The 20843-nt window shown below is 39.6% G+C and overlaps 1 protein-coding gene across 2 annotated transcripts; it reads left to right on the top strand.

Annotated features, from left to right (window-relative positions):
- The first annotated feature begins 278 nt into the window (after positions 1-278).
- LOC127377057 (N-terminal EF-hand calcium-binding protein 1-like) lies at positions 279-18583 on the top strand. 2 transcript variants are annotated; one of them, XM_051424627.1, is made up of 12 exons: positions 282-599; positions 4198-4222; positions 8556-8664; positions 10076-10101; positions 10417-10514; positions 13901-14159; positions 14284-14363; positions 15751-15804; positions 16003-16115; positions 16277-16354; positions 16522-16613; positions 17357-18583. In XM_051424627.1, exons 1-12 carry the CDS (start codon positions 483-485, stop codon positions 17383-17385), a joined length of 1080 nt encoding a protein of 359 aa, XP_051280587.1. In that variant the 5' UTR covers positions 282-482; the 3' UTR covers positions 17386-18583. The 2 variants fall into 2 exon arrangements, with proteins under 2 accessions (XP_051280588.1, XP_051280587.1); XM_051424628.1 differs by lacking the exon at positions 15751-15804 and having other exon boundaries at positions 279-599.
- The last annotated feature ends 2260 nt before the right edge of the window (positions 18584-20843 follow it).

The raw sequence follows: 20843 nt of genomic DNA, 5'->3' as shown, positions 1-20843 counted from the left end.
ATATTGAACCGGTACAAATTACAGTGCAATACTTAATATATAACATCTCAGTAGATAAATACTGCCTGTCAGGGGTTTTCCTTCTCTTTGTTCAGCCTGTTCTCTGTAAAACTCACTCCCTGTCAGGCAGCCTGTAATTAACTGTTTGTCTAACCGAGTGTGTGTTTGTGTGTGTGTGTGTGTGTGTGTCCTCGCCAGCAGATGGTGCATTCCTCGGGCTTTTATGAATCGCTGCTGCCGCTCGCGTAGAGGCGGAGTTTCTCTGCTGTCGTCGACGTGCAGGCGGCGTGCGGCGGGCACAGTCTCTTCTCCATCCTGACTGGATCGCACAGGAGCGACACCATCATCCAACAACCACCCTGACAAGGACAACGGCTCCCCCCCCCCCAACCACCTAAAAAATAAAAAATAAAAATAACTTAAAAGATAAAAACACAGAAACAGGATCTTTTTTATTAAGCAAAGAAATCGAAAGCAGCAAGATGCTGGCCTGTACGGAGATGATCACCATGTGTCTTCAGTCTGCCAAGCACGAACACTTGAGAAAGCAGCAGGAGCTTGACCACAACCAAAACCAAGGCATCTCTCTCGTCCAGGATGTAAGTACACTCTGTTTTTTTGGCGTCCATTAGGTGGTATTTCTGCGTCAACATTCACCTCCTTGTCATGTACTATTAATACACCTTTGATGGAAATATTTTTAGTTAATTACATGCGTGGTTGTTTCCATATTTAGACGTGTTTTTGCTCACCTCGCGGAGGGTCGTCTTACAAAGCCATATGAGTAATACACTGCCCTTCATTGTGCTCTTTATGAATGGCTCATATTGAGGTAATGCTTGTCAATCTCCCATTCACCTGCGCTTGATGTACAGAATCCCTATTATGTAAGAAAGGTGAGTGCGTGCCCATTAGTGCGTGAATAACAAAAGAGATGCCACAACACCATCTGACATATATATATATTTAATATTATATTTAACCTGGTTGTTTTCCATTTTTTTTTAAAAGGAAAGTGGGAGTCATGACATTGGTTGTGCCCTATGAAACATGCACAGTGTCTATAGAAGATGCTATACATTTTTAATGAGCAGCCTTGCCTTCACACAGCTCCAAACAGAGACATAAAAATAGAAAGATGTTAAATTGTGAATGATTTAATCAGGATGCTGCTTGCATATTCGTGTGATTCACAAGCACAGCCCCCAGCCTCTTTCTCTTTTTGCAGTGTTATATTTTAAAACCCCGCTTTATGTTGGGATGCCTTTATGGCCCCTTTTTTGCCTCTGGTTTACAGACACCAGATAATACAAGCAGCGTCATTTCCCAGCCTTGGACTTCCTGACAGCTGGCTGTAAATAAAATTCTCCAGTTTCCCCGAGGCAGATTATTGGCCAGCGATGGGAACATTAGACTGCAGCAAGTACGCATTTTGTTCAAATGCAGTTAGCATCCATTCTCTCTCTCTCTCTCTCTGCATGACCTCCACACTGGCTTTTCTTCACTGAGCCTATTACGATGGCTTAATGGGTGGTCATTTATTCTTTAATAGCTGCATGAATCAAGAGTGTGATCACTGGAAGGCTCCTTATCTAACGAACCTGCAATGATTCTTTTCTCTTTTATTTCTCTGACTTCCTAACAACTAAATCACGCTTGTGCACACGCTCATGTTTTCAGTATTTTATTGAAAATTGAGTGTCATTTGTGCTTTTCTTCCTCTTCCATTTAGACTCGAGGAAGCTTTTTGTGTTCTTTTTTGTCTGCGTCTCTCTAAAAGAGGCTGTCTATTTATATAATTAGTCAAGCTGATTTAAAAGGCTCACACTTGTGTGGAGGCTGTTAGCTTGTACATCCCTGAGAAGTGTTTGGCTGCACTTGAGATAACAATTTGCTTCAGAGGCTGATGGGAAGCAGTTCGTGCATAGGCGGGATGCTGTAGAGTGTGAGTGTCAGTCACTCTTCCTGTTTTAGTTTTATTGTGTTCAGTAGGATCTGTGTGAGCCCCAGGGACTGGCTGAGATAGATATTACAACTGAGCAGCATGCATGCAGCTAATTCTGCTGTTCAAAGGTCTTCATTGGCTCTGTGGGATGACAACAACAACAACAACTCCACCGACCTCCCACTTACCAGCACAAAGGAGGAATAAAGGCCAGTAAATCTCTGTTTTCTCCAGAGCCAATGTTTATCGCTCTCAATTTGTTCCCCAGATTTTATGGAGCAGCTCCCTGTTGGCTACCTCTGAGGTGTGCAGACAGGATGCTTACATCAGCACTACTACAATTTAGGGAGATTTGACAATAATGGCTCAGACTCCGGGTTTCATGCCATCACCTGCATCCAAAAGTCAGTCCAGACTCAGGGATGCTAAAGAGCCGTACTAGTTGTTCTGCATGATTTAGTCCATTCACTACAAATCCTTTACCACAGCTGACCTTTGTCTAAGATTTGGACCTGACCAATACATCATTCAGGTTGATGTTTCGGCTGATTTTAGATATTCAAATCGGTTTTAGTGCAGAAATGGCAAATTCTGTATTGAAAAGGTGTTTTTGGTTCAGTGTGTTTACATAAATAACGAATTTTTGAAAGCTTTCCTGTAGCTTACTTTACATTGACGAATACATATTAATAATTAATTTAGTAATTGGTGACTGGATGTTTTATGGAGTCCCGAAACTGACAAAAGGCATTAAAAGATTATCATACGAGGGATTTTTGCTTTTGTTTTTGTTTGTGAGTTTATCGTTGTCATTAGTACTAATTTCATTTACAGTTACTTTAAAGTTACTGTTTTGTCTTATGTTTTTGACAAGTTTAGTTCTTAACTGTAAAGTGTCCCACTCAGTAGGCCTACGTACTATTTTGGTCACAACCCTTTAATAAATAATGCAAGGGACTGTTAGCACAAATGTTTGTTGAAATAAATGAAGGCAGACTTGATTGTTTACTTTGATCGATTATTTTTATACCATACAGGAATTAGTGGAAACCTTTGGTAGCCTGGAATTGTGGGGAATTTGCAAACACACTCTGAATAGACCTTTTCCACAGCAGCCATTTTGAGGTGAAATAGTAGGGTAATCAGAGGTGTTGCTACTAATTAAGATTCCGTCAGTGTGCTGCATGTTGTGCATGTTGCCTCAAGGCTCCGTTACAGTAAATGGAAGTTTTAAGTATCTTAATTAGTATCATTGGTAACACCTGTGTTTACCCTACTATTTCATGTCAAATTGGCTGCTGTGAAAATGCTCTATTGGACCACAGAGGCTACATGTTTTCCAGGTTCCTGAGATATTCAGTGCAATCTTTCTATTTCTGTTACATATATTCAGGATCATTTTTTTTTCTCTTATGGATTTTTCTGGGAGTCTCAGTAGATGTATCTTGAATGGAGGAGGGATGTTGGTAAAAACATTGGATGTGAGCAGAGCGCGTCCAGGCCTTCACACTATGATAAGCTCCAAGCTGGATGTGAGTGCACCGCCCCACTCTGATGATACAGTTAATCAACCAGCCGCTCGGACACTACTGGTCCACACGGGGTGATCGAGCAGGGGAAAAAAAAGCTGTTGTTGTGATCTCAAGCACAAGAACTCACACTCCACCAAGAGATCTGACTTCTCACAGGTTTGGTGTTACATGGTGATGAAGTTGAAGATATTAATGATTACCGTGTTCACAGCATACATTTATGAACACAAAGGTCCATCACTTCCTGCTTGCAGGCTTTGCACAAAACTGGGGGAAAGATCTTAAAGCGGCATGATCAATGCCTGAAGAGGGAAAAGAAAAACATAAAAGCTATCGTTTCAAAGCTCCTCATGGGTGCATATAAATGTCAGCGTTTCATTTCCTGAGATGTCTCAAGTCTCTTTTGTTATTGAAATGCGGAAATTACAGCTACTCTTAAATGTTCTCCTGTGCAGAAGAAAGAGGAATTTGCCAAAGAAACTCGTCTTATACTGATGGATTGCCTCACATTTGTGGAGATTCACCGGCTGACAGCGCTGCTTCTTCAATAGGCACAAATCTTTGAATTTGTGTTGCATTTCATTTCAGATTATTAAAATAAATTGTTACTGCATGAAGATACTGTTCGACCTTTAAACTGCCCAAAACTTGAAATATCGTTAATGTATGTTTTGTACCCAAACCTAAAAACTTTAACACGACCTTCTCCTCTTATTGCAGATATTCCGCCGGGCTGACAAAAATGGTGAGTAAGCAAAATATGCAGCTAATTAGATTATACAGCTAATTAAAACTGAATTAAAATCTCTTTGAAGGAGTTGTGGCACAAAAAAATGGGATGTGACCGGTGAAAAAAAAAAAGGCACAACTTTGATGGCTCTGTTCAGACAGGCGGCCTGTTTGGGCTCTGAGGGGATTTATGTGACCCTGGTGGAACTTATCTTTCTGCTTTATTGCCATCCTTGAGAGATCCCGGTCGAAAGGATATAAATAACCAAGGTCAGGTGCAGCTGCATCTTCTTGGTTTTTTGATGTTATTGGATTTGACAGGATGAACTCCTTCAGATGCAGCCACTCACCAATGCAGTGCTTATCTCAATGATATCCAGTGATACCGTATATGCTCAGTGAGACTGCAACATGTATACTCACATTTTCAGTAAAGGTATACAGTGAATATGGCTTCAGCTGTTTTATCTCAGTAGAAAATAACATTTTAACTCCAAATGTTACAAAGTCACTGGAGACTTGCACCTAATGTGGATTTAATGTACTCCCCCTGCAGGCATGTCACTGTTACATTTGATAAATGTGTTACAATGTTACATTTAAATCCCCTCTTTACTTCAAAGGAAATCCTCCCCCTAAATATCTCCTGGGAAAACTCAGAGCATTCAGTTGTGCATGAAAAACAGTGCTTACAAACAGGAAAATGTTTTTGCTCTTAAATCTTTTATTCATGCACTGGATCTCCATGTAATGGAATGTAAAATGCAAAAGGGGGCAAGTGATTAATGCATGTAAAGTATCTACGAACTCTGATCAGTTTTTCTCAGGAGGATGGTGGATGTGTTACATAAGATCAGGTTTAATGATGCAACATGTGCCGCTATGGGCAGCGGTTGTCTGGGGTGTCTCACAGCTTGATATTTTGATAGAAGAAAATCTTAAGTTTGTGAATAATGAAAGAGCCCTTAAAAGATTATTTTTCTTTTTGTGGCTGTGGTGAAGAAACTGTAGAAGACAGAAAAAGAAAGGGGTGGGTGGATTTTTCTCCAAGTTGTGTCTCGTCTCAGGTGATTACTTTGTGAATTATAACTCCATTTCAATAAGTCGATTATTTATGTTACACGCAGTTTTGTGAAGCCTCAAGTTGGCTCCTTGTGTTCTTTCTTTCCTCTCGCCTCCCTGCAGCACTCACACAAAGCTTTTATTTTCCACTCTCTGTAGAAAGAAGGAAGAGAAAGCGAGGGGAGAGAGCTCTGTCTCGTGTTTGCGGTAGTTATCTTCAATTTGCAGCCGAGCTCTGCTTTGGTTCTTGTCTTCACAAACTCACTGAGTCGTGCACCCGAGAGGAAAGCGCCTCCTACCAATCAGCACTGAGTGGGCTGCCATGATACGCCTCGAGCACTGCGGATTTACCACATAATGAGGGCTGGCTACCAACCCACTTCATTCTATTCCACCACGCTATTGTAATGAGGAATTAAATTTTTTAAAAGAAAAAAACAATTGTGTCAGTACATATATATATACTGAAAGCTTTTACTCACCAGCCTTGTGCTGAGATTAGTTACTAATACATTTATGTTGCTACACATTGAGTTTATAGACCTAAACAAGGATTTACAATGTAACAAGATGAAACTGAAAGTGTTATCAGAGATATTAGAATAAAAAAAATCCGTAATTAGATTTTCTACATTAAAATAACTGAACTCGCATGGAAGAGCAATGCATTTTATTAAGTCACAGATTTTCCTTCAGGGGACAACAAACACACTAAAGTGTCAGCTGAGCTGAATCGTTATTACCAACAGTGGACTGAAAAATTATTTGTCAGGGCCATTGATTGGTTTCACTAGTTTTATAACATGGACAAGTATTATTTTCCTTTATTTATTTTTATGATTATTTCAGATTGTTTTATTATCGTATTTGGAAAACAGCTTCATAATCCAGGTGCATGATGTGGTTTTGTCTGAGAATCACTGAGAGGTTTCTGTCTCACTTACTTGTTAACTTGCAGTTTTTTTAATTAATGCTGCGTTTAGTGCTGTAGCAGAGAGGATTGTAGACTACATCAGAATCCTCACAGGATGCAGTGAAAAGTGCTGCAGCTCTGAATGGAATAGAGTAGCACTATGAGTAGATTGTGAGAGGCAGATTTTCAGCTGTCATTCATCCTTTGACTATTTTAGATTCAAAATGTACACACAGAAGGTGTTTTTGTTTTTAAACTAAATATATTGCATGATACTAAAAATAACGTAAAGTTGAGATTCTGCAAGACTTGGTTCACCATGTTTCTCTGTAAGTTTAGTTATTTATTGTGTTCACTCTTTCTATTCCTATCTGTTATATTCTCCTGAAATGCACTGTTCAGTTCATGAATTATTGGTGCTGTTTTGGTTTTTAGCACTTTTAGCTTTAGGATTCCCTCAAGAAAAGGTGTTCCTGGAAAGACTTTAAGTACAGAGAGAGATTCTGCAGTTTTATTCAGTGCGAACCGAGACAATTAAAGCTAGTAAGCTGCGTCGCCTCTGTCGTGAGGTACTGATTCATTATCCATCTGAACAGCGCTTTAATTTCCCTAAAGAGGTGTTGGATTGACAGTTGTTAGTCATGAAGCCTCGGGATCAATTGCTGCAAAATCTCCGTATTCATTTATGTGTGAAACCTATTTGCCACCTATTTTTCAAAATATATATAAGACAGTAAAAATCCCAACACGAGAAGCTGGATGCAACAAATGTTTGCTATATTTTCTTAATAAATGGTCACAGATGTAAAAAATCTACTTATCCAACAAATCCTCCAACATAAACAACAAGACAGCGTGTTTGTCATTGTCCCATATGAGCATTTCCTGATATGGTTTCCCTGTGATTCAGTTGTGCTTAAGGTTAGGTCAGGTTTAGGTAAATAAAAGCTATAAAAGCATCACTCTACTTCAGCCTTTGTTTTACGGAGACAGCAGTCTTTATTTCCACAGCCACAAGAGTCAGGACTACTAAAACATAAGTCAAACTGTCCATAGCCCGAAGCTCAACCATTCTACCACTGCAGATCTGCTCTCTGAGAAACACTGAACACTTGCATATTATGCCATCTGAGCGGCACTGCACAACTTGTATTCGGGTGTCTAATTGGGTGTGAATCTACACCAAAGCAGCCCTGACGAAGAAGGCTGGAGAATGAGTCAGAGGTGCAACAGATTGTGTTTACTCCTACATCATGTGGAAAGAAGACTTATACAGGGAAGTTTGAGAAAAGATGTATAATTCTGCCTTCTCCAATAGCTCCATCTTCCAGCTGAGGTTCAACGTAGCCAGACCACAATAAATGTACACACACAGATTTCCATCTTAAGGGTATGATCCCTATGTAATGATTAGCAACAACAAATCTCTTCTGGAAACTTGTCATTTTGCTAACGAGCTTTTGCTGCAAATGCATGATGTCCAGAGCTATGCGCTTTGTAAGCTGGCATAAAGTCAAAATAGTTCTCGCAAACTAACAGATGATATGATTTACTGTTGGCTCAGGCCTGTCAGTCTGAGCTCTGTTGCTGTTTGGGGATTTCAGAGCCGGGTCTCCGAAGGTTTCAGTGCTTACAGAGCAAAGCTGGCGCGATGGAGGCAAGATCTCATTATCGTCTGATGTTAGTCCGCTATTGAGCTCTGCTCTGACTACTCAAACCAGCACTCAATCCTTGCTCCCAATTTCCTCAGGCCCCTGCAGTCCCTGCAGCGTGCAGCCCCAGACGCTGCTAATCGGAGGCGAACCATGCTTACCTTCAGCAGACCTATTATATATCCTCTGAACTACACACTGGTATAAGACTGGTTCATGTAAAAATGGGTTTATGTGATTGTGTGAAAATTCAATATTAGTAGTGAGTAAATAAAAGCAGTGTTATGGTCTCGTTTAAAAAGGAAATTTGGTGCTCAATTAGGTTATTATTACTTCAAAGAGCAGAAATGGGATTTTCAGCTTTATTACATCACTCATCATCAACAACAAATATTATTTGCTGCAGTTATGGAGTTGGAGAAGGGGAAATTACTGTCAAGGTTGAATTCAGTTTTTATGGGAAAGACTTCTAAGTGTAGTTCTTCCTACAGTTGGTCCTTGACAGAGGTTTTATACCTTAATAAAGACAGACGTTTGGAATTTTCATCACCTGCAGCACCTCTGAGCTTATCACTGGAATTAATTTACAGTTGTGAAGCCAAAGTAGCCTTGTTCCATTATACAGAATAATGGGTAAACTCTTTATTAAAGTGATAAAAACCTCTTTTATTTTATTTAGACTTCAGTGAGGTTTTATTTTTCACGGGTTTGTCTCCTTTCAGACGATGGGAAGCTATCCTTGGAGGAGTTCCAGTCGTACTTCACTGATGGTATCCTCACTGACGAGCAGATGCAGGAGCTGTATTACTCCATTGACAGGCAGCAGACAGAGTAAGCTCATCTTCTTTTGGATGTCCTCCAACTCGACTGCCATCTGTAGCCCCTCCTGCTCTCCTGCTGCCTGGCAGTGAGATGTCAACACATCACTTCAATGAAGATGATGTCAATATTCCATAGAGAGCCTTAATTCTGGCGTGAAAGCCCCAGAGTTTGCAGCACTCTGTTTGCACACAGATGAGCACAAATAAGATTGTGAAATAAGCAAACATTTGCCTGTGCCACCGGCTTTACAGTTAAACTGAGTCAGATTCCTTGTATGTGTACACATACTTGGCCAATAAAGCTGATTCTGAAACTTGAAAAATATGGCAAGAAAATACCAGAGAAGATGTTCTTTGCTGTGCCTGTGGAAAACAACACTGATGAAATAGAAATTAGATATCACTGTTTTCTGTTGGCATCACTGAAGTACCTACCAATCACTGTGAAAAATGACCTGGTGTTGAAGCTTTAGCTACACCCTTAAATGTGCAGTTTAATTTAATTTGTGTACTGTCAACTTAAAAGAAGTATAAATACATGAAAAAAGAGAACAAGAAAGCTTGAAATATATAACAAACAGTTGCAAATGCTGTGCATTGATTTGTCAAATATTAAAACTAGATGTTAAAGGGAACTTCAAATTAAATCATATTTTCCATTTTTCTAAATTAGTGAAATCTTAAGTGCATGTGATACTGAATTAATAAACACAAATATCCAAAGTACACTGTCCAGTAAACTCAAGTATAATTACTATAAATACATATTTGCTCATAAAGTATTGGATTGATTGAAATTATGATTACCAAAGTCACCAGGACTTATCTTCTGGGAACCATGAATGTCTGTACAAACTTTCATGGCAATCCACCAAACAGTCTGGACCAAAGTGGTGGACTGACTCTAGAGCCTCGCTAAAATGACAAAGGAAATGGCAATTGTATTTATAGAGCACATTTCATTACATGGAAACTCAATGTTCTTTACATTGAAATACAAAAAATAAATATATAAGCACAAACATCATCACCATCCAACACACACACACACACACACACACACACACACACACACACACACACACACACACACACACACACATACACACACACATACATACATAGTGACTAATCATAACCCTACTCTTTAATGTGGACACAGCTGTGACAGACCTCAAGTCCACAAGCAGCTTCTTTCAGAGCAGGACCACAATAACTGAAGGCACCCTCAGTAGATCTGGATCTAATTCCAGGCCACAGCCAGAAGACCTTCGCCTGAGCAGCTTTTTAGCCATAACTGAAAAAGACAGAAATACTGGACTTTTTAGAGCTCATTGACAAGCTGGCAAATATTTCAGGCTTCACAATGACATCTCTTTAATTAACATGTCACTTCTTTTCTTGTTCCCATTGCCTCTCAGCAACCTGGACATAGACAAACTCTCAGGTAATTATGAGTCATTCTCACTTTATTTTACTGACTTTCGTAATAAAATCGTCCTCACAGCGTTATATACAATACATAAGATCAGCTTTATTATCACAAAAGCCCAAAGATTTTATGGTTTTAGCTCTCGCTATGATGCTATCTGATGATGACTCAAACACAAGCCTCTCAGTGACTCAGCAATCAGTGGCCAAACTACTTTAATTCTAATTAATGCCATTAGTGTCGTATTGATTTATATTCTTCTTGTGGAAAACATCAGTGATCAGTGTACTGATCAGACACAAGTGCTTAACAAATCTTCTTTTCCTCCAGAGTACTTCACTCCACATCTGGGAGAATATGTCAACGTCCTGTCTGCTCTGGAAAAGCTGAACGTGGTCATTTTGAAGGCCATGGATAAAACTAAAGAGGTGGGTGAAGATGGCTTTCACCTCTGTACTGCGTTGAATGTTGCACTACTTTAAATGTAGCATGACATCAGCAGACTATCATCCATTTCAACGGCTTTCAGAACATTTGTAAGCCTCCTTCATGCCCCCAAGCATTCAGACAAGCTTTTTTGTTTGTGTCTCAGCTGTCAGTTTGAAACCCTCTCAGTGGTCTTTGAGATCACTCTGCTGTGGCGGTGATACAGAAGAAAAGAAAAACTGCCCAGCATGACTGACTCTGCCTGCCATATCAGCTCTGCCTCTCCTCACTGACAGTACATTTTCAAACACGAGCTCACAGAACCTTACAAGACGAGTGGTGCTTTTAAAGATAGCCTCTTCTAATAAGACAGTTCACAGACATCAGCTTGTTGGTGTGAGAAACATGGCAGCTGTTTGTGTTTGTAAATCAGCCAATATAGAGGATCTAAAGCAATTTATGTAACTGTAGATTGGGGTCTTTTGGATACTGTTGAACTACAATATATTTATATATTCTGTTCTTTTTATTTATATATTCTATTTAACAATATGGTAGAGATATTGATTGCTACAGATAAAGAGCAAAGAGTTGCAATGTTTATTATTGAATAATCCATTGGTTATTTTTTTCCTTAATACATGAAATGTTAGAAAATACAAAAGTGAAAAATTCACCAACTTGGACCAACAGTCAAACAAGATATAAGCTATAGTCATGCTAGCGGCTCTGTGAAGCTGTACACAGCAGTACTTTTGAGCTACATGCTAACATCAGCAGGCTGACATACAGTACTCACAATAATAGTGAGTTAGTTCAATTGATTAATTGGCTTTGCTAATTAGCACAAAACAGAAACTACAGCTATTAGTTGTACGGTTTTTGCCGCTATTTGGTCATAAATGAAAGTATTGGGCAAATTAAAATTTTGAACCTGATGATGGTGCTAGAGGAAAAGTTAATGGATCACCAAAGTTATTACAATCCATCCTGAGGGGGTCATGAACGTCTGAACCATGTGTCACAGCAGTCCATTTTTCATATCACTACACGGTAGCTAGTCATGTTGAGTTGTAGCGTCATCTGTTCAACGTTAAAATATTCTTTCAGTTACAACATGTAACGTGCAGAAACACATAAATGCGGAAATATGCACATTGAAATGTGAATCCCAATCACCTGGGCAATATATTGTGTGTTATTACTGCTGTTAACCTGTGTATCTTTCATCTTCACATAATTGCACTGATTACATTGCATTGTCCGTGTGACATTACATTAAGTATTTTTTCACTTTTTATTCAAAACCAGACAACAGTATCATAACACATTTTCCCCTTCGTGCCTTTAGTTTCATAACTCCTTCCAACCTAATTGTAAATTTAAGAAAAAAGGCTTTGAAGCTGAACTGGAGATCAATGTCGTTCAGTTCAAAAGAGCAAAACTTTTTCACCAAGGTTTTTTTTTTTATATGTATTTCTAGATAATGAGACACAGTCAAATCATCAGCCCTGAATTGTGAAACATGCTAATTAGGGCATTATGAAATCCTGTTATGAAGCCTGGTCGAGCAGCACCTTATACTGTATATTCCAGGAGACTCAGAGAGGATTAAAGTGTCTGCCCCTGACATGCAGGGCTGGAATTTGTGTTGTTTTAAGCACGCATCTAAAACAGATCAACATCAGAGAACTTCGAGTAAGACATAATCGATAGCTCAGCTCCCTTTTTTATTGATCTCACCAGCGTTCAGCCAACTGGTGAATATTTATTTCTGTTCGGCAAGGGAAGAGAATCAGGTGTGGACTGTGTGCAGATACATTCTTGGATGTGGATGCAGATTTATAATGAGGTTGTTTTTTTGTGGTATGCAGCGACTTATTTTCACTGCAGTGCAGAAAGTGGGTGTTACAGATGAACACGGGGCAATAGTAGAGCGTAGATGACATTAACTAAGGCTGACAAACCCCCCAGCTGTCCAACTGATCTGACGTCAGATGTCCTCCACATAAGTGCACCGCAAACACAGAGCCCTTTTTCTCCTCTAATCTGTTTTTTCAGTTTATTTCCCTCTTTTTTAAACAGTCTATTATTCACTCGGGCGCTCACTTCTCTTTCTCTCTGTTTTATCTCCTTTCAATGTACATCCATCTTCTCTGACATTGTCTTACTGTCTGGCTCTTTTCCTCTTTCTCTTGTACTTTCCCTGTCTATATATCACCCCTGCCTATCCTATAGTTCATGCGTTTTTCATGTTGCTATTAGTCAGTAAAAAAAGCTTTCTTTGCCCTGAAGAGCAGATGCTGTTTTGAGCCATCCTGAAGATTAGCCTTAGCTATTAACATCTTATTGCCAAACCAAGGAAACTGGTCCTAAAGTGCTAAACACCAAGACTCACTGTGTAGCTTAAGGTCAAAATACAGGCTAAACCTTTACATGAACTCCAGTTTATAATGCACTCTTAATGTCTGGAAAAACAAGCAGTAAAATGATGAAATCATCAGACTAAAATGTATCCTCTGTGTTGTTGTGGTGCCGCAAGATAAAAAGAAAACATCCACTGTGGTGTCGCAGCTCTTCTGTCTCAAAAAGAAAGGGAGGAGAAATTGAAAGAAGGACTAGGAGATTCATTACTCATGTAGTGCAGCGTCTCTGCAGCCGAAAAAAACAGAGCACATAGAAACAAGGATTCCAACAAGCTCGCTGGTCATTTTTGTAATGTCTCGCTGTCATTTTTTCAGAACTCCATTTTGTTGCACCACAGGGTGCTGGTGAGGGCGACTGGTTTCATTATCCACAAAAACTTCTGCACTGAAGTTCTCTGATAGGTTTCTGCACCAGAAATCCTCACATTATCAAAATATCCCTTTCCAGTTCCTGCAATACACCATTATCACAATGTCTGCTTGCATTCCTTAATTCAAGGTTATCTAAACAGTGACAGGTTCACACCATGCATGATTCTGTGTTTACTCCTTGTTTGCTTTTAGCAGGTGGGAATAATGCTGTTTGAACTTGCTTTCTATGAGCACAGAATTGCAATAAGATACCCGATAAATAAAGACCATATTCCTTGTCTGAGTGTGTGAGGGTGAGAACAAACAACCTCATAATGAAGGTTTTAGGGGAATAAGGAGATGGTGGATTATCAGAGGAGATGAGCATAACATGAGCAAAGAATCGCTGTCTGGACTTGCAGCTATTTCTCCGTGTGTTCATACAATAAGAGAAAGATTAACAGGCAGACATATCAGCTACGAACACAAACATTTCTTGGACTAAAGAAAGATAAGAAATGAAAATTTATTTAGAAGAGATTGTTTAATTTATTCTCCCTACATCATGGCTGATTCTGTTCCTTCATTTTTACCCTTCCTCTTCCATTCAGGAGTATCAGGGTTCATCAGTGCTGGGTCAGTTTGTGACGCGCTTCCTGCTGAGGGAGACCTCCACCCAGCTGCAGTCCCTTCAGTCATCACTGGACTGCGCTATGGAGGCTGTTCATGACCAGGGCTGCACAGGGAGGAGGATACTGAAGAAGCCCGAGGACCTGCCTATCCAGAGGGTGGCCAAACGCCCCGGCAGACGCATCCAGAAGAACATGTGTCTCTCCCCTACTGACCCCTACTCTGGCATGCTCACCACAGGTACGTTTCAGGAACATTAAAGTTAAGATACTGCCGTTAAATCTGATAAGTGAGACAAAATACAGATCATTTAAAAGGGCAGGTCCTGTGTTGTGTGATGCTGATGTTGTGTTTCTTGGGTCAGGGGTCAGTGTGGAACCAGACTACCACTGGGGCTCCCAGGTCAACCAACTGGAGCAGCTCATAGACAAACTGGAGTGTGAGGTTTGTATGAACTCTGTTTTTGTGCTTCTGGTCTTTATGCTAAGCTAAGCTAATTGTCTGCAAGCTCTAGCTTCATATCTGGCAGGCAGACATGAGAGTGGTATCAATCTTTGGGCAAGAAAGCAAAGAAGTATTTTTCCTAAAATATTGATCTATTCCTTTGATTTGATTTTATTTTACTTGATTTTATTTCTTTGACATCTCAAATAGATACATATACCTTGTCAAACATGGTGACAAATACATACATATCCATTAAGAAATGTAGAGGATAAAGAAAAAGAAAAATAACATATATAGATAATAGTTATAAATTCCAAAATTCGGTGAAGTAGAATTATAGATAACAGCACAAACAGTGGCTTTAATTGTTCACCTCCAAAAGCAGGTTTAAAGCAATTCAAAACTTCATCAAAGAAATTTCATCTCTGAAATTTGCATCTTTTTTAAGAAGAATTTATGTCAATATCACCGGCATATTTCCTCCAAAGTGTGGGAACCACAGGCACTGCATCAGCTCTATACTGCTGACGTTTACACAGAAAGACAAATATTTGCTACTGAAAGGTTTGTCTCATGAGGGAGAATTGCTCTTTGTGAAGTTCAGGTTTAACTACAGAGGCTCAGCTGTTACAGATGGAAATGTCAAGCAGACCGTATGAGCCCTGCTGTGTGTTTGCAGATATGATATAGAGTTTGCCCTGCAGTACGGGATCCAACATGTTGTCAGAGAGGATGATTTTGTACATGTGGATTTAAGTGCAGCTACACGCACGCACGCACGCACGCACGCACGCACGCACGCACGCACGCACGCACTGAATGTCATGCATAAGGTATCAGCCTGTGAATACATCCTGTGCTCCACTCAAACTGAACTCGATGAGCCACTCGATACTTCACACAGATATACAGATATTGATGCATGGGTGCTGCAAAGAGTCAATCATTTTATTGGTGCTCTGAGATAACAGATGTTTGCAGATGTTTTGAATTTCTTCAAATTTACTAAAAGCCACCAATAGTTTGACCACAAAAAGCTTCTTGGTGCATTTTGCAGGTATTATAATTATAGATGAAGGCTTTTCCAAGGTTAGATATCTGCGCTGCAAGGATAATCAGCTTGCCTGCTAATACACCAATAATTACACTTTCTTATCTTGTCCATGCAGACTAGAGAAGTCAGAGTATAACCTCTGTTCTTGGGGCTGTAGTGAGGCTGTTGGATGGTTAATATGAATATGGCAATCTCTTCCTTGTGGAAGCCAATGCTTTGTGACAGACTCTAACTAGAGGCCACACTTGTGCTGGATTCAGTGGAGCCAGTTCTGCGGCTAATTCCTGTTCTGCTTATGGCTGACTGAAATATTTATGCACCCATTTTCAGAGTCCACATCTTGAACCTCTCAAAGAGGACACATTGGCAGGGACGTATAAATCGGTGAGTCCTATTTGTGCTAGATACAGGTACAGTAGTGCGTAAGACTATATCAGATTATATCAGATTATTATATATAAGATATCTTTGCACTAGGTGTTACATGTGTTTTTGATGTATCTGATTGTTATATTTTTCAAATAGATGGAAATAGCTAATACGATTGTGATTGTGGTTTGTTTTTTTCTCCTCCCTCTTTAGAACATACTTCTGGTCCAGAGACAAATGTCTGTGAAGGAGAGGGATGTGGAGCAGTTTCAGCAGGCTCTTAAAATCTACACAGATGCCACCTGCAGCCAGCTAAACAACCTGCAGTATGTCCTTTTGTCTGCCTTGGTGCTTTTGTTTGCCTCAGGATCTCTCTGCGATTTGATGCAGCCACTTCAAATCGCCTTAATTTTCCCCAAACATATGCTATAACCCCAGCTTACCTCTTTTTCTCTTTCCATCTCTCTCTGTCTCTTTTTATTTTTAGCGTTTCAGTCCAGAACCTGCCAGACAGATCATGCTTCATCATGTATGAATTTTGGCAGAACCGTCTCTCCTGGATGAGGTAGGATCAGAAGGGCTTCATGGCGTATTAGGCTAGATAACACACTGCTGCTGCTGCACCAAAATTTGCACAGCACACCGAGCTGCTCGCAGGCTCACGTTGAAGCGTTATTGCCTTGCTGAGAGGCAAATGGCAGTCTCATCCTCTATGTCCCTCTTTCCTCTCAGTTACCTGCAGTCGTCCATCAGTAAGACCTTCCAGCGCTGCATTATTGACTCACTGGAAGAGCCCGAAATGGTCTCCACCATGCTTCTCCCAGGTAGAAACCAGATCTTTAAACAATAATTTTTAGTCTGTTGAAAGCTGATATTTCATGCACAAAGTCTCACATTAATCCAGTTTGGTTTTATGAATCAATGATTACTATTGTAACTAAAACGGTGAGAATATAATAAAAAATAGCATGGGCTTGTGGAAAAATATAATTGCAAATGCCTCACATAATGAACAGGGGTGTTCAGTGGTTCAAGATACAAAGGATTATACAGAGGAGCTTAGTTAAAGTCTTTCTGGGAGAATAATTTTTGGGAAAAAAGAGCTTTACAGGTGCCCTTCAATATTAAATCTGCCATAATCAATATTTTTATATTAACAAGGCATCAAAGGACTATGTGTATATGAAAGGATGTGCTCAAAGAGACGAACCCACAGATAATTTTCACCCATCTCTGCAGTTGCCCTCAGCCCTAACAGTGTTTTCAGAGTTAGCGACAAGCTGCTAAAGAACCAGATATTTCCCTCAGGAATTGGTGTAGACCAAAACAAATGAATGCTAATGTTGCTTTGTATCATTTGCAATATCACCATAAAAGGTGTTAAAATATCAGTGTTGTTTTTATAGCTTGTTTCCGCTGCCAAAACGGTTAACACAGGGTTAATGTGTGAGATATACTGTATTGGATAATGAATTATAATCTTGTTTTTGTTTGTTTATTTTTAGCTTCCTGTTGTGATTTGTTTGTCTCAAGCAAATAGTTAATTCATTATTGTTTCATTTGACAGCCTCGTGGTGGATTATGAACAACAACTGACAGCAAAGCTGCTGCTACTCGACACAATAAAAGCAGGAGGAAGAGGCGATTGTATGATCGCTTTATCGTTTTTGTTCTTTGATATCCACTTTTTCCTCATGGCATGAGCAGGATTGTCTTCGCAGAGCTTTGCTCCGAGGTTATTAAAAAAGAAGACTGCTTGGATAAATAAATAAGTCAACAGTGAAATAAATTAAAACCTTGGAGAGAAAGAACTGAGGTAATGCAATATTTTATTGTGTGATCAGGATCTGTGCCAACATTCATTTAACAGTATTGGTACATTTCTTGCTTCTGATTTAATAGAAAAAAAAAGATTTGCATGATTTCTTATTTCTCAGTGCTAGTTTATTTCAATCAAAACTACATCTTAGAATAGATATAATGTCAGTGATGGCACAAAAAAATAGAAACACATGAATGACAACTGATCTGTCCATCTCTCATTCTTCAGTACAGACAAAAACAGAAATAGTGCTAGGGTTAACCTGCATCCCCCCTTGTTCTCTCTGTGGTATTGTGCTTTGTTGTCTCCTTCAAAGCTTTGCTACCAAGCGTCTTTTTGTTGATGGGTTTGACAGCCATTAGATAGAACATAGTTAATGAACAATTATGGTCCACATCTAAACTTTTATCATCCGTGTGTCACTCTTGCACTTTAGAAAAATATGAAACGTGGACCTAATTGTGAAGAATGGATATTTATTGTAGATTGTCTATTGAAAATGTAGAATTAACTGGTGTTATAACAAGCCAAGAGCTGCACTCAAGTGTAGCGAGACATTAGCGGACGATAACAGTTAACCAAATAATTCTGCAGTTTGCCTGTACTGTTACTCTAGAAATAAAACTCAAAAGCCATTATTTTACATTTGCGGTGTTTAATCGTTTACAGCACACACAAATAGAAGTTTATATTTTGAGTACAGAAATTAAGCAGAACCTGTTCAGTGTGATGACATTAGAAAGTCTATTTAAGATTGTGTACAGTAGTTAATGAAAGCTGTAAGATGTAAGTAGTTGTTGTAGAACAGTGGTAAATGTACAGTATAGTATATTGAGCTCTGGTTGCTCTGAAGAGGAATGAATGTGTTCACTCTTTCTTTAAAGTGTTTATTATTTCTTTGATGAGGAATATACAGTTGTTATGTGGATGCTATGTTTGTTTTCTGGCATGAAATAAAGTTTATGACTTGTTGATGACATGAAATGATGCATTGATTGTCCCACTCACACTACTCCCACTATTAGTAAATTAATGGTAATGATCCACCCTATCCAGCAGCTACTTCATATTGTTTATTGCTGTCTCAAGTTGGCTTTTCCCGTATATACACTATGTCAGTAATGAGGTTTAGACTGCATTTCCTCTTTAAATTGTATTAGAATCCAATTTGAATGTATAAGAGCTGTCAAAGAAACTTAAAAAGGTAGAAAGTATTTTCCTTCTCCTGGGCTGAATAAGACTGATAGACTGAAGTCCTTTGTAAATATAAGCTCATGATATCAGCAGGAACCTTTAAGAAATTGCTGCCTTTAGAAAAAGCAAAGGAATCCGAGCAGGTTTTCATTCTTCAAAGCCAATTCGCTCTTTTAACCAGTTCTTCTCCTCAAACACAACCTGAAACAGCTCTAACCCAGAAAGTTTAAGTTTCCACCCGCAGCAGCTGACAGCTCACATTCTTCTATATTTTCGGTCTGAATAATACATACACATCAGGTTATATTCTACTTCACAGCATCTTTATCCCAGAGTGCCTTAACTACCCAAAATAAGCAGTTTAAGTTGTGAAATGTTTGTACTTTGTGCCTGTAATCTATGTACAATATAACCTGCATATGAGGATTTCCTTTAAGTAGTAACACCGTATTGTTGTGTACTTACACTCATTATCCATTAGTGGATACTGACACATTTAAATTAGTCCAATGTAATGTGTTACCTCACATTAGCTGAAAGTATTACTAAGTAGAAGTTCATATATGGATTCTATTTACAAATCCCTCCCAAATCTAATTAAACCTAAATAGCTTGAAAGCAGAATCTGTTGTTGTTCCAGCCGGCAGGAAGAAATCCAACCTCTGGTTCTCTATGATGGAAACTGTAGGAAGTAAAGAGGGTGAACGCAGGAGGCCATTTACAGCTGCAGAAATTCTTCTCCCACATCCTAATCCTTCCTTGCTGCTATTTTCTCCTCAGTGACAGTGGGGCTTCTGCAACAACTGCCAGCTATGTGGGCTAAAAAACATGCTATATACTGTATGCTTCACGCATACCCGCAGACTCAAGAACAATATATTTTCAATCCTCTTAGGAACATATACCATATTGATGCCATTATGTCTTTTTGTGCAATTTCCTAGTGCAAATTGGGCAGAGAATAGTCCATTTGCACAGCAGACTGAGCAGACACTAATGAGTGCAAGGTACATGTAAGATATATATATATGTTGTGGATTTATTGCCTGTAAATGGATGCCATTTGTGATGCTTGGTACCCATTAGCAGACAAGGTGTTTCTGTCCACGATGTTGATGCACTCGAGTGTCACTGCACAGCTATTTGATCAATTAGGAGCTCATGTGCATGTGTTTTCGCTTCTGTATAATTACGAATAAGTGGTTGGAACAGTTGGGAGACTGGGTGAGAGGCAATGGACCGCTCTAGAGAGCAGCAAAAATAAGGGGAAGAGAAATACAGAGAGAAGAAGAAATGGTTTGTGAAGAGCCAGGAAGATACTGGCAGAGGAAAATCAGGGGCAACCGTCAGGGCACATTGACACCGAAGGGAAGCAAACTCAAGCAGAAAGCCTGAGCTCTGATTTCCTGAAGTGTAACACACACACACACACACACACACACACACACACACACACACACACACCAGTGGCCAGATTTGTGATAAGCTAAGGTAACAGGAGGATGGATGGAAGGAGAAGGAAGAGGAGGAGGGGGATTCAGAGAATGCAGTGATGGGTACAGTTACATGTCTTCTAGCATTTTCCAGGCCAGCTCAGTGACAGTTGATCAAGGAGGGATTACTGACGGCCCAAGGCACAAATATATTTCTGGAATTAGAAGGCGTCTGATCTGCCTTATCAGATGGGCTCTGCTGCCTACCTTTCATTGGCCACACACTCGATGCGGCAACAGTGGCAGATGACACAGACAGAAGTGGAGGAGTGCATCAGCTCACAAGCAGGATGACTGGAGCATCTTGAGATTTTTTCAGTTTGATGGTGTAGATCTGAACAAAACAGAAGTGATGACATTCAGCATGAAGTATATGTCCCTGCTCCTGCCAGTAAACAAGCAGTTTTGTGGTCTCAGTGCAGAGATGGAAATTTGAATAAGTAGACATGCGTGGCAGCAAGCACATCGTTTCATTTTCAAGATGTCAAAAATGAGGACTAAACCTGGAGCACGCAATCCCTGTTTAACAAGCTTCAGATCACTTA

Source organism: Dicentrarchus labrax, unplaced genomic scaffold (genome assembly GCF_905237075.1).
Source record: "Dicentrarchus labrax unplaced genomic scaffold, dlabrax2021, whole genome shotgun sequence".
Classification (NCBI taxonomy): Eukaryota; Metazoa; Chordata; class Actinopteri; family Moronidae; genus Dicentrarchus; species Dicentrarchus labrax.
Note: the sequence above shows the minus strand (reverse complement) of the source record. Positions and strands in the feature narration are given on the sequence as shown.